We start from the raw sequence: 14,322 nt of genomic DNA on the forward strand, positions 1-14,322 counted from the left end.
GCTCGGGGCCGGGCCGCCACTCCCTCCAGCTCCCGCCCTCGGCCGCGCGCATCTCATTCCAGCCCTCATTCCTCACATTCCAGGCTTCCTCCTTTCAAACCCCAGGCCGGGGGCGGGGAGGGCCCGCAGCTCCCGGCTCCGCCGTGCGGCCGCGTCCCCCAGGTGAGTGGCCCCGGCGCCGCGCCCCTCTGCCGCTCCCCTGGCGCTCTCTTCTTCCGGCCTTGGACCTGCGCTCCGGGCCCGCCTTGCCCCCCCTCCGACTTCCCTCCCTTCCGCCCTCCTGCGCGCGCTCGGTTCCCCCGGCTCCCTTCCTCTCCCGTTGACTCACCCCGCCAGGAATAGGGATCGCCCGTGCTTTCCCGTCAGTCCCCTTCTGGGAAAACTCCTCCCTCCGCGAGCCCCGCTCCGCCCGGCTCCGCGCACCGGCCACCGCGCGCCGGACCCCGCGCACCGACTACCGTGCACCGGGCACCGCGCACCGAGTACCGCGCGCCGGCGCGACGACCTGGGCTCGGGGCGGCGCGGGGTCGGCTCCGTCCCGCGACCCGCCTTCCTCCCCGCCCAGCCGATCGGCCCCGGTTCCGGAGCCCGGGTCTCCGGTCGCTGACCCCCCGTTGTCCCTGCAGCGCCCTCGCCGGCCTCCCGGGACCTCAGCGGAGCCGCGGCTGGAAGAGCGGCGCCGGGGCGGACTCCGCGGGACTGGCCCCGCGCGCCCGCCCACCTCCCCGCACCCTGGGACCGGTAAGGCGGCGGCGCGGGAGGAGCTCTCACCCGGGACCGGACTAGGTGGCGAGTCGGGCACGTGGAGGCGCGCGGACCGCAGGGCCGTGGTGGGCGAGAGGGCCGGGGGGCGGGGAAGGGGAGCGCGCGGAGCCGAAAGGACCGGAGGCGGAGCCGAGGACGCCGGCGGCAGGAGAGACCCGGCACCCGCGCCTCTTTTCTGCTGGGCGCCTCTCGGGCTCGGAAGAAGAGCCCTGGAGGTGGATGCCTTGGCGGTTTGCAGTGCCGAGGCTTTGCGACAGCGGAGGGGACCTCGGCAAAAGGTCCCCGCTCCCCAGCGCTTGAGGAGCCTGGTGCGTTCTACGCTGGGGACCAGCGAGTCTGGGGAGCAGAGCTCCCAGACCCCGAAGCGGATATTTCCCCGGCGGATGGGCCGACCCGGGACTCGCGCCTCCGTGTACTCGTGTGTCAGGGGGTTCGGGCCAGACCCGGAGGGTTAAGTGATGAGTTCATGTGGCGTCTGGCTGTCCTGCCTCCTTAGCTTCGAGTGTATGTGAGGGTGACACCGGCTCACAGATGACTCACCTGGCTTCCAGGAGGCGGATTTGTTTGTGTTGAACGGGAGCGCGTTTCCACTCGAGAAGAGTGCTGTTTGTCTGAGAGCTGAGTGTTTCTGAGCACTTGCGAGATGCCACGTCTCTCAGCGTGCGTTTTCCCCGCGAGGATGCTGTTCCTGGGCGAGACTGTCCTTGCTCCCTGCCGAAGCGGGGGCAGGAGACAGTGTCGCTGGTGGTGTGTGTACGGGAGTAGTTGGCTGTGGGTGTGGCCCCCAGGCTCCACTCGCCCTGGACCCGCGGAGCTGGAAGGAAAGCTGTCCACACTTGCCTCTTCCAGGCAGCTGTCTTTCTAGGGAGGTCGGTTTTGTTCCGCCTAGGCAGAAAGTTAAGGGAAGTTGAGATTCTTGCCTTTCGTGATGGTAGTGAGATTTGGGGATGTTTGTGGGGTTGGACCCCCCAGAAAGAGACGATTTCGAATCTTGAGATTTGTGTAAACAGGGCTTTACTTTACTTATTTATTTTTAACTTTTAAAAAATGTTATGCAGTTTTTAGAGGTAACTTTCCATTTCCAGTTACAACAAAATATGGGCTATATTCTCTGTGTTGTACAACACATCCTTGTAGCCTGTGGTACACTCAATAGTTTGTACCTCCCCTCCCCCGCCCCTAAATTGCCCCGCCCCCTCCCCACTGGCAACCACCAGTTTGCTCATATCTATATCTGTGAGTCCTCTTCTTTGTTATATTCACTAGTCTGTTGTTTAAGTTCCACACGTAAGTGATATCACACAGTATTTGTCTAGACAGTGCTTTTAAATTTGGCCCCAAGAACAAGGAGGAATCGAACTACTTTCTCCTGGTCCAGCTCTCCTTAGAGCTGCCGGGGCAGTCAAAAGGAAGAATCCTCCTCCCTGGAGACTTGCTAGACCAGGAGGCACTGTCCTGAGCATTGCAGAGATGCTTTCGTGCCAGCCTGGAAGGGAAGGCTGCCTCTGATTTGCCGGTTGACCTGTGAGGAGAACCTTGTGGGGTATCTCTGTTTCCCCATCTCTTCCTTTCTGCTTTGCTTTCAGTTTTATCTCCATTGGGGTTTCACCATGTGAAACATTTTAGAGGAGGGAGCTGGGTAGGGCGAGAGCCACAATGCCCAGGAGATTGGCCGCAGTGTGAGATTGACAGCGCGTGGTGGGATGGGCAGGGTGAACGCAGGCCGACCCCTTATCGAGTTCTTTCTTCATTCTCACAGCCACATGCTGTGGGCATAATGTTTATGGCTTCTTGAAAGGAAGGGACCAGACACTGCCAAGGGGTGGGGACTCGCCGCCCCTCCTCCACGCACCCTGAGGACACAGGTGTGCTGCTGGGGGCCACCTACCCCCTCACCGGCTCAGGCCATGTGTGGGTGGGGCTTCAAGGGCGTCTGGTCTAAAGATGGAGTAGAGCGGGTTCAGGTTTGGGGTCACACGTACCAGGGTATAAATCCTGACAGTTACTCGCTACCTTTAAGGCTTCAGGCTTGGTTTCCTGATGAGTAATATGGGAGGAGTTCATTAGTATCTATCGGAAAAGTTGGTGGTGAAAATTCAGTGTTTGCAGAGCACCTCGCACCGTGCCTGGCACAGCCAGAGGCGCAGCAGCCAGTGTTTCCTAAGCCTGTTTCAGCCTAGAACCCCTTTTTTCCTGGGAACTTCTCTGAACACCCTTTGCTAAACCCTGCCCTGCCATTCATGTTTGTTTAGCCAAATGGCTTGAGCGTTTGCTGTACGCCAGGCCCTACAGGCTTCTTCCCTCAGACTTAGGAACCAGGGTCGCTAGTGGCCCAGGTGGAGGTGGGAGCCTGGCTTTGTCACCGCAGAGCACAGGGTCTCCAGCTCCTATGTTCTAATTACTGTTTTGCCTTGACCCCAGGGTGAACTCGCTGAACATTAGTGAACTCTAATGTCAGCACCTAACTCGCTCATTTTATTTTTATTTATTTATTATTTTTTTGCGGTACGCGGGCCTCTCACTGCTGTGGCCTCTCCCATTGTGGAGCACAGGCTCCGGACGCGCAGGCTCAGCGGCCATGGCTTACGGGCCCAGCTGCTCCGCGGCATGTGGGATCCTCCCGGACCGGGGCACGAACCCGTGTCCCCTGCATCGGCAGGCGGACTCTCAACCACTGCGCCACCAGGGAAGCCCACTCGCTCATTTTAGAGGTGAGGAGCAGCCACTACAGAGAACAGCATGGAGCTTCCTTAAAAAACTAAAACTATATGGTCCAGCAATCCCATTCCTGGCATATATCCAGAGAAAACTAATTCGAAATGATACATGTACCCCAGTGTTCATAGCAGCACTATTAAAATAGCCAAGACATGGAAGCAACTTAAATGTCCATTGACAGATGAATGTATAAAGAAGATGTGGGGGGCTTCCCTGGTGGCGCCGTGGTTGAGAGTCCCCCTGCCGATGCAGGGGACACGGGTTCGTGCCCCGGTCCGGGAAGATCCCACATGCCGCAGAGCGGCTGGGCCCATGAGCCATGGCCGCTGAGCCTGCGCGTCCGGAGCCTGTGCTCCGCGACGGGAGAGGCTGCAGCAGTGAGAGGCCCGCGTACCACAAAAAAAAAAAAAAAAAAAAAAAAGAAGATGTGGTACATATATACAGTGGAATACTACTCAGCCATGAAAAAGAATGAAATAATGCCAGTTGCAGCAACATGGATGGACCTAGAGATTATCATGCTAAGTGAAGTGAGTCAGACCATATGATATCACTTATATGTGGAATCTAAAAAATGGTGCAAAAGAACTTATTTACAAAACAGGAATAGACTCACAGACATAGAAAACAAACTTACGCTTACCAAAGGGGAAGGGGGTGGGGGAGGGATAAATTAGGAGTTTGGGATTAGCAGATATACACGCTCTATATAAAACAGATAAACAACAGGACCTACTGTACAGCACAGGGAACTATATTCAGTGTCTTGGAGTAACCTATAATGGAAAAGAATCTAAAAAAGAATAGATATACATACACACACAAAATAACTGAATCACTTTGCTGCACACCTGAAACTAATACAATGTTGTAAGTCAACAATATTTCAATAAAAATTTTAAAAATAATAAAAATAAAGGTGGGAAACTGAAGCCCTAGTGGGACAGTAGCTTGCTTAAGGTCACACAGCTGGTGAGTGGCACAGCTGGGACTGGAGTCCACCCTGGTCCATTCTGGTCCACTCTGTCTCCTGTGCCGTCTCCTGCTCTGTGGGTCCCAATGCCCAGACTCCTGGCCACCTTCGTCTAACAGGCGTGGAGGCTGGCGCACTGTGCCTCCTGCCTTCCTTTGCCCCCTGTGACCCTTTGCTGGCAGGAGTTGGGACCACAGCTCCCTTTAAGGCTCTGAAACTGTAGCTGAACAGCTGCTGTCTGGGGGGCCCCCCCCTTCCCCCTAGGGTGTGGCCAGTTCAGGGGCCCAGGTGGAGGTGGGGCAGGGCTGTGTAGCCAGGCATAGTCTCCAGCTCCTAGGCTCTCATTCCAGCTTTGCCTTGACGGCTTCTGAAGTGACAGTTCTTCGCACGCTTTTGGTTTTTCCATGTAGATATTAGGGATATGGGCTGGGAGCCCTCCGCTGTAGCGACTGGCCCTTTGGGAGCATTTCCACCATAATCCCACCCCCAAGGGCCTTGCCCAACATCCTCCGGCCTTCAATACATCAGGAGGATGGGCCCGGCTCCCTGCAGTGCGGACTGCGGAGGGTGGGCGGGCCCCCATGGGTGGGGACTCGGCTTCCTTTGACCCAAACTTCACTCGAACAATAGACTTCAGAGGAGTCACCAGGGGCAGGAAATGGGAGCTGTGCGGAGGCTGGGTGACCCTCGTGGGGGAGGGGATGCATATCCGGCCTGAAGGAAAGGCAGGGTGTTGGGGGCAGTGCGAAGGGCACTGGGGAGGGGCCGGTGACACACAGGGTGGGCCTCTCCTCTGCAGGGGCCCTGTTGACTCAGAGAAGCCTGAGCTGCTGAAGCCCATCCTCTGGCTGAACCCTCTGCTTTGCCTTCTCAGCCGAGGTGTCTAGTGTCTGCTGGCCTGGCCCACCCCTGCCAGAGCTGCGCTGCGTTCCCTCAAGCCCCCGAGATGTTTGCGTGCATTGTCCCGTGAACCCCCCAGGATAAAAGACCGGTCGTGTTCCTCCCCGGCTGATGGCCATCTTGGCGTTGAGCGTTGAGTAATAGTTGACTGGGCCGTGGGCAGAGCTCCAGGTGGGGAAACAGCCGGCCTGGGTCAGCTGGACAACAGAAAGGGATTTTTCTGAGCTACAGTCAGAACAGGAGGACAACGGGGACAGGCTGGGGGGCAGGTGGCGGAATGCTCTCCCAGGTGAAGCGCCCTTACCACGCCCTCATCTTTGTCAGAGTAGAGCAGACCTGTGAGAGGGGCGAAGGCCAACCTTGGACGAGTGCGTTGGACCACACTTGAGTCGCGTTTCCTGAGCTCAGGTGGCCAGATTCTCACAGATCGCGTTTTGGGGACCTGAGAGAAGCTTCTGGGGTCTGGGAGGAGGTGAGGACGGCAGGATAGCAAATGCTGTCCTGGTTCATCTCTTCAAGGGGGCAAGACCGGGGTCCTGAAATGGCCGGCTGGTAAGCTTCTTATCCATCCCTGGCCAAATTCCAGGTCAGATATTTGAACATACAGTCTGTGGGGACATCAGAAATGAAGTTGAGGTAACTAGTGGCCAACATGGGTTCACTCTACCAAGTCGTGGGAAAATAACCTAATTTGGGTTCAGGAGAATTGAGTGTGTTCTGGCTGATGGCAGCCGTTAAGATGGATTTGTGACCAGTTGAAAGACCACCCTGGGTACTGAGCTCACGTCACCCTGGGGCGAGGTCTCTAGTGATGTATGTCACATCTTTTCTGGCTTTGTCCTCTATCAGTTCTGTGCATGTTTAGGATAACAAGCCTATTGGATGACAGAACCAGGATTCAAAATCCTTTCAATTGACTAAAATGCTGAGATTAAGCAGAACCCTGAAATTAAAATAAATTTTCAGTTAAGATTAATACATGCTCATTATAGAACACCAGGAAAATAAAGAAATATATAAAGGAGAAAATAAAATGGTACATAGTGCCACAACTCAGGGATGAGTACCGTTAATATTTTGGTATATGTCCCTCCAAACTTGTGTTCATGCAAGTCTATATATTTTAACATAATTGCAATTATACTCTATTCTGTTTTTTTAACTACTCTATACTATAGAGTATATAAATTATTGAAAACCATAATTTTAAGGATCTGAATAATATTACATCATATGACAATACCTTATTTAACTGTGCTGTACTGGACTTTTAAAAAAATTGTTTTCAATTTTTAGCCATTCAAAATAACTTGACATCTAGCGATATTAAACATGTCTTCATATCTCAAGATGAAACCTAAAAAGTTTATGTGTAAAATCCTGCATTTAAGTTCAGAATATCAATTATATAGAATAGGAACTTACTGTCCATTCTTGTGGGGAAAAAAAAAAAACTTTGGGTTTTTGGTTGATGAAGGAAGGGGAAGGGAAATGAGCATTTATTAAGTGCCTACTGGATGCCAGGTGTTATTCTAAACATCTCTCTCGACATCTCTCTTTTAATCTTCACAGCAGCCCTGCGAGATGGGGTTTGTTATTATTTTTTGAACCTCTCCTTTACAGAGGAGGAAGAAGCTACACAGAGATTAATGCGGGGTTTAAGTTTGTACCCGGGTCCATCACGCGCTTCCCTTTGGGCCCTGTGGTGTGCGGAGCCTGCGTCAGAAAGGCTTGAGTCCAGTGCAGTGCTCCGGCCACACTGGGAGCCTTCTCTGGTTTTGGAGGTTGGACACACCGGACCTAGGAAGCACTGAGCTTCGAGCATCTCAGCCGAGTTTGGAGCGGGGGTGGGTGTTGGCATTTCTCTCCCAGGAGGCAGCCCTCTGTGCAGGACCAGCAGATCCATCCGTGATCTCAGGAGGCAGGACCAGGTGGAGCTACACAGAATTTCTGTTTCTGTGCAGAACTGGTTAGGGATGCTTCGCCGGACATCTCTGCGCTGGATGGGAGGTGGGATCAGATGACCTCTGGGGCCTCTGCCTCCCCCTTATGGCCCTGGCCTCAGTTTCTCCACATGTGGCAGGTGGGGACCCCACTAGGCGAGGAGGGAGGTGTTTTCCCACTTTGGCCCTCGGGGAGATCCATCCTGCCGGAGGCGAGGTTGAGAGATGTGGGGGAAGGAGCAGTGTCCCAGCGGGTGGAGGATGCAGCACGGGGAGGTGTGGGCAGCATTGCCTGGCCCGCGTCACCCTTGTGCAAGCTGAGTGGACGGGCGTCAGGGTCAGGGGAAGATGCCCCGGCGTCGGGTAGCGGCTGCGAGCACAGACTCCGGAGCCGGTGCTGTCCGCTGGGAATGTGAAATTGTATGTGAGCTGGGAGCCACATTTAAGAGGCGCAAAGAAGCTAGTCAAATGAATTTTTTTGTTAACTTTTTATTTTGCATTGGAGTAGAGTTGATTAACAATGTTGTGATAGTTTCAGGTGTACAGCACAGTGATTCAGTTATACATTTTCCCATTAGGTTGTTAACATAATAGTGAGCAGAGTTCCCTGTGCTATACAGTAGGTCCTTGCTGGTTATCCATTTTAAATATAGCTGTGTGTATGTGTCGATCCCAAACTCCCTAACTGTCCCTTTCCCCACCCTTCCCTAGTGAAATGAATTTTAATAATATTTTCTATTAAACTACAGTGTCTAAAATATTATCGCTTAACGTGTAATCAATAGTAAAACAATATTAATGAGATAGTTGACATTGTTTTTCGTAAAAAGGGTTGGGATCCAGCCCGTGTTTTACACTCAACGGCACGTCTCTGTTGCACCGGCCACGCTTCAAGTGCCCACTAGCCGTGGCCAGTGTTTGGACAGTATAGCTTCACAGCCAGCCTGCCTGCCTGGGTTTGAAGCCCCTACCTGCTGCTCTTCAGCTATGTGGCCCTGGGCAAGTTTCCAGGCTGCAGTGTGTCTTATTCCCCCCCCCAACTTTTTTTTTTTTTTTGGCCGAGCCACGTGGTTTGCGGGATCTTAGTTCCCGACCAGGGATCCAACCCATGCCCGCTGCAGTGGAAGCGTGGAGTCCTAACCACTGGACCGCCAGGGAAGTCCCTTATTTTCCCCGCTTATTAATGGGGGCAATACTAATAACAGTGCCACCCCCATACGGTTGATGTGAAGGTTAAATTAGGCAATATCTGTAAAGTGCTTGGTTTTTTTGCCGGGCACATATTAAACACTGTATAAGTGTTTATCAGGTAAATGACCTGTAACTGGTCCTTAACCCCTGGAGAGGCAGTGCTGTGCTTGGGAAAGCCCAGCCATAGAGGGGCCCCGTGGTCCCTGGGCTTCCCTGCCGGTGCCCATAGTTCTACAGAGTGGAATGGATTCAGATCAGATGGGCTGGTCGGTTGTTGCTGCACAGAGGGCCACCTCCTGGGAGAGAAATGCCAGCCCCCGATGATGGCACAGGGTCCCGTCCCTCAACAGGTGTGTCCTGAGCCTCTGTCTCCTCGGGGCTCGGAGCTGTGCTTCGTGGCAAGGAGGAAGAAAAGCGTCCTGGAAAATCGCGTGACCTCGTGTCGACTTGGAGGTTTGAGTGCTTCCGACACCCCCCGCGGAGCTCCGCCAGCCGCAGCAGCGCCAGCTCTCCTTGGCATCAGCCTCCTCCGCTTGCACCTGCCCTCAGTGGTCACAGAGCACCCACAGTGTGCCTGGCCTGTGCCAGGTGCAGCGGGGGGCACGTGGCAGGTGCTCAAGGAGCGTGCGATCCAGCAGGGGAGACGGACTGAGTAACGAACGCTGAGAGCCTGCGGGGTGCTTGAAGGGCCAGTGAGAAGCACAGACAAGGGACTTCCCTGGCAGTCCAGGGGTTAGGGCTCTGCACTTCCACTGTGGGGGGCAAGGGATCCATCCCTGGTTGGGGAACTAAGATCCCGCGTGCTACATGGTGCGGCCAAGAAAGAAAGAAAAAAAAAGAAGGAAAGAAGCAGCAGCACAGGCAAGTGCAGAGGGGATGCCGGTAAAGAGGATTCATCCTGAAGGGGCTGGGAGCAGTCAGGGAAGGCTTCATGGAAGAGGAGCCACTTGCGCTGGCTTTGAAGGATGGGTAGGTTTTTGACAGCTGAGTGTGTACATGTGTAAGAGGGACAGAGAGAAGGAGAGAGGGACGAAGGAAGAGGGCAGGAGAAATATCTGTGAGAAGACAGAAAAAGTAGTGATTTCAGGGCTGTGGGCATGAAATGACTAGAGGAGGGACTCTATGAACACGGTCCATTTTCCGGGTACTCTGGGTAGAATAAGGAGGACTTGTTAAAAGTCTCGTTTTTAATTTCCATGCAGCCTAGTTTACTCCTTGTGATGTGTAGTCCTATGAGCTTTGACATATGCACGGAGTTGGGCGGTCGCCACCACGGTCAGGGTCCACAACCGACCATCTCCCCAGACGGCTCCTCAACGCTGCAGCCCCTTCGCCCCATGCCCACTCTGCCCTCCCCGATCTGTTCTCACTGCTGTGGTCTTGCCTTTTCTAGAACGTCAGGTGGAATCATACAGCGTGTAGCTTTGGGCTCTGCTGACTTCACTCAGCTGGATGCCCCCTTCGACCAGGTGGTGTGTGGGTCAGAAGTTAGTTCCCTTTCATTGCTGAGTCACAAGGACCCCGTCATAGGGAATTTTATGGCGGTCCGGTGGTTAGGACTCCGAGCTTCCACTTCATGGGGCACAAGTTCGATTCCTAGTCAGGGAACTGAGATCCTGCATGCCATGTGATGTGGCCCAAAAATAAAAAATACAAAACAAAGGACCCCGTTATATGGCGTCCCACACTGTGCTTGGCCGTTTGCTGGTTGAAGGACTTTGGCCTGGTTTCCAGACTTTGATGATTTTGTAAAGCTGCTGTCGTCACTGGTGTGCAGGTTTTTGTGCCAACACAGGTCTCCATTTCTCTTGGATAAATACCTAGGAGTGGGATTGCTGGGTCACGCGATGCGTGTATGTTTTAAGCTTTAAGGAACCGCCGAGCCGTTCTCCCACGCGCACCGTTCGGCCCTCCTCCCGGCAGAGCGTCAGGGCTCCATCACTCGGTGTCCTCAGCAGCGCTGGTGCTGTCAGGTTCCTTTCCGTCCCGTCTGTGCCATCCGCATAGGTGTGTAGTAGAGTCTCCTTGAGGTTTTAATGTGCATTTCCTTGATGGCCACCACGTGGAACGTCCTTTCGGGTGCTTATTTGCCATTCGTACAACTTCTTTTGGTGAGAGGTATGTCCAAATCCTTTGCCTGTTTTTTTCGTTCGATTGTTCTGTTATGAGAGTTCTTTAATATTCTGGATACAAGTCCCCTGTCAGACGTGTGATTTACAAATTGGGGGGAAGTTCACTTAAGGAGAAAATCTCCAAAAGAAGATGCTAGGTGTGGGCTAAGAGTTTGGTGTCCTAAGCCTTGGCCTTTCTTCGGGGCAAAGGTGGGACCGGGTTGAGGTGGGACATGAGGGTCCCCTAGAGAAAGACCTACGGAAGAGATGAAGGGACCGGCTCTTCCGTGAGGTCCCACTCCAGGCGCAGCAGCTGCTTCAGAACAGGAGGCCGCGGTGGTGTCTCGCTGGCCAGGCTGGCCAGGCCCATCAGAACAGCGAACGCTTGTGCACAGCCTGGGTATCAGCCGCTTCCGTGGTCTTGTTTCCAAACTGGGCGAGCGTGCATTCTGGAATTGGAGGCGGGGACTTGGCCGGTGGCCGGAGTAAGGGCTGGGCGGGGGTGTGGCTGGTGCAGAGCGGAATCAGTGGGGTGGGTTTCTGGGTCAGGGTGGGTCTTCGCTGGTGTGACCTCAGCCTGGGGTCTGAGGGCCCTGTGCCATTGGAACTTCTACCCCGGTGCAGGCAGGGTGGCTCTGAGACAGAAGGACATTCCTATGAAAATGACCCAGGGTGGGGTGGGTGCTGCCTCTCTGTTAACCTCCGTCCAGCCTGGCCCTCGCCCATGTCCTGGGGGCTGTGGTGCTGCCAGATGCAGGGGTCTTCATTCTCTCCTGGGCAGGCCTTTCCCAGAGGTGATTAGAGAGGGGGCAGAGCTGAGGATGGGGCTTGCGTGCTGCTCCCTGGGGCTCCCCCTGAGCCCTCACCCCACCGTGGCTCCCTGATGCCCTGGGCCCCGGAGGGCTCCTCCCTGGCGGGGGCGGGGGGGTGACTGAGCTGCAGGGGCACCGGTGCGGGCACAGCCCCAGTCCTGGCACGTGGGCACAGTCCTGCCCTCTGTGGGTGCAGCGGTGTAGGGGAGGCCCAGCTTGCTCAGGCCGTGCCTGGGGATTCGCCTTGTGAGGAGTTTCCAAGGCTCCAGGTCCTTGATGGCTTGTGAGATCTGGATTCCACAGGACAGGCCTGCCCAGAGGGAGCCCAGTGGGTTGGTGCGGTCCCTTGGCCTCCAGTACTTTTGTGACTTTTGTTTTATTTTAGAATCCTGGGAAGGGCCCAGAGGAGAAATAAATGCAAGGCTTACTCCTCCCATCCTTTTTTTTTCTTCCAGCTTCCCCAAATGCATATTTATCTTTATTTATTTATTTTTGGCCGCCCTGTGCGGCTTGTGGGGTCTTAGTTCCCCGACTAGGGATTGAACCCGGGCCCTTGGCAGTGAGAGCGCCAAGTCCTAACCACTGGACTGCCAGGGAACTGCCTACTTTATTATTATTTTTTAAATGTATTTTATTGGAGTAGAGTTGATTTACAATGTTGTGTTACTTTCTGCTGTACAGCGAAGTGATTCAGTTATACATATATACAGTCTTTTCCACCCTTTCTTTAAGTCAGTTTGTTGTTATTATTACTTTGAGCGGTTTTGGGTTTACATAAAAGTTGAGCAGAAATTACGCAGAATACCCTCCCTCCTCCCCGCTTTCTCCTTGCCCTGTGTGGCATATTTGTTACCTTGCTGGGCCAGGATTGATATGTTATTAACTAAAGCCCACAGTTTATATTAGGGTCCGCTGTGTGAGTGGTGTGTTCTGTGGGTTTGGACACATGTCTCGTCACATGTAATGGTGGCATTTCAGCCCCAGACGGAGTGGCTTCACTGCCCTGGGACTCCTGTGTCCCACCTGCTCATGCCTCCACTGATCTTCTGTTGTCCCCATGGTGTCACCTTCTCCGAATGCTGTGTGGTCTTTGTCGTACAGTCTGCAGCCTTTCCACGTGTGGCTTCAGATGGGCTTCACTTAGGGATATGCCTCTAAGTTTCCTCCAAGTTTCCGCCTGACTTGAGAGCTCATTTCTTTTTCATCGTGAATGAGCTTCCCCTTTCCCCGCCTTTTCTCTTTGTAAGTGGGGACACCGAGGTCCAGAGAGGGAAAGTGTCCCCACGAATCATGGCAAGGCTGAACGTGGGACCTGATTTCTTCTCCTTGTGAGATCAGAGGGGCTTCTGTGGCCCCAGTGGGTAGGGCAGAGGTGGAGGGCCTTGGACAGGCACTTCCTGGATGCCTTAGGGCTAGGCCCACAGACACCCACAGCCCTGGTCGCTGGGCTGGGAGTGGGAGGATGGCTGGCCGTTCCGCAGAGCTGAGGGGGGTGGGGCGCTGGAGCCCCACCACGCTGGAGCCCCGCCCTCATTAACCCCTGCAGCCCCTCTGGGGTGGGTGTCTGAGGGATGGGCTGGGGGCCTGTATCTGCTCAGGAATCTAATCTCCCCCTACTTCTCTGAGGCGCGCTCTGCCCCTCCCTGTTGACCTGTCCCTCTGGCCTGCTTCCCTCTTCACCGATTTCCTCCTTTCTGTGCCCCTCACTCTTCCTGCTGTTCACCTCCCCACTGTCCAGGGGAGGATGCTTCACACTGTCCTTGTCCCCCTCCCTCATCCCTCCATCACCCCTCTGTCATCCCTCCATCATCCCGCAAGTATCTTCAAGGACACAGCCCCAGAGAGTGGAATGGCCCGGCCGGTGTGAGGCCCAGCCAGGCCTCTGGCGCCGGGCTGCACAGCGCCACCCTCCCGGCTGCCCCGGCTCCCTGTGGCTTTGGTTCCCACAGGCGCTCACACTGGGAAGGACTGTGGGTCCCCTCCTTTTGCCTTCTTCGCTTTCACCCCCTCCCCATCCTGTCCTGTCGAGAGGTATGATCAACGTCTCCACTGAAAGGGGAGGGAGGGACGCGCTGCTGCCCTCCAGGGCTTTGCCTGTTTCATCACACTGGTCCTCCATCATCGCTCCGCAAAGGGTGTCTGCTCCCAGTTTGAGGTATGAGGAAACAGGAGCTTCGGGAGGTGAATGTGTAGCGGCTCAGAGGCAGACGTTAACCCAGGTCCTGGAACTTCCCTGGTGGTCCAGTGGTTAAGACTCCGCGCTCCCAGTGCAGGGGGCCTGGGTTCGATCCCTGGTCAGGGAAGTAGATCCCGAATGCCGCAACTAAAGATCCCGCGTGCCGCAACTACTGAGCCCACGTGCCGCAACCAAGACCCGGCGCAGCCAAATAAATAAATATTTAAACAAACAAACAACAAAACCAGGTCCTGTGACCCTGAACTTCTTCACGATAGACCAGACAGCCTGAGGCCCAGCTTTCCCAGAGCTGTGTGCCTTTGGAGAGGAAGGGGCGCTGCCCAGCGCGAAGGACGGTGGGGCGTTTGGGCCTCATGGCCTCAGGTTCTGGGTGGTTTCGTTATTTGGCCTCCAGCAAGCCCTGGCTGGCCTTCTGAGTCACACGGGGGCCAGCTTTCTCCAGCTGGCTGCCGGGCCCTGCCCAGCCCATCCACTACCTGTGGGTTGTTTCTAACCTTCCCCTCCTTCCTTCCATCCCGGGGCTTTGCCCGCCGCCTCTCTCTGCATTTCTGGTTATACGTAGGCCACCTTCCTTTCTCTCCTGTATGCTGGGCTCCAGACTCCTGGAGTGACCCCTCTCCCACCTCCCTCCATTTCTTTTCCCTTCTATCTCCTGGTGACCCTTTTTAAAAAACTGTGGTAGAACATGCACAACATAAAATGTACCATTTTT

General features: G+C 54.7%; 1 protein-coding gene across 1 annotated transcript in view; it reads left to right on the forward strand.

Annotated features, from left to right (window-relative positions):
- Window positions 1–748: 748 nt before the first annotated feature.
- The window catches only part of TEAD4 (TEA domain transcription factor 4), a 67,934-nt gene continuing 54,360 nt past the window's right edge, over window positions 749–14,322 (forward strand). The window contains exon 1 of the mRNA XM_067756138.1: window positions 749–1,215. Coding sequence (XP_067612239.1) covers window positions 1,149–1,215 — 67 coding nt within the window. The 5' untranslated portion in view covers window positions 749–1,148. The remainder of the gene's footprint in view (window positions 1,216–14,322) is intronic.

Source organism: Pseudorca crassidens, chromosome 11, assembly GCF_039906515.1.
Source record: "Pseudorca crassidens isolate mPseCra1 chromosome 11, mPseCra1.hap1, whole genome shotgun sequence".
Taxonomy (NCBI): Eukaryota; Metazoa; Chordata; class Mammalia; order Artiodactyla; family Delphinidae; genus Pseudorca; species Pseudorca crassidens.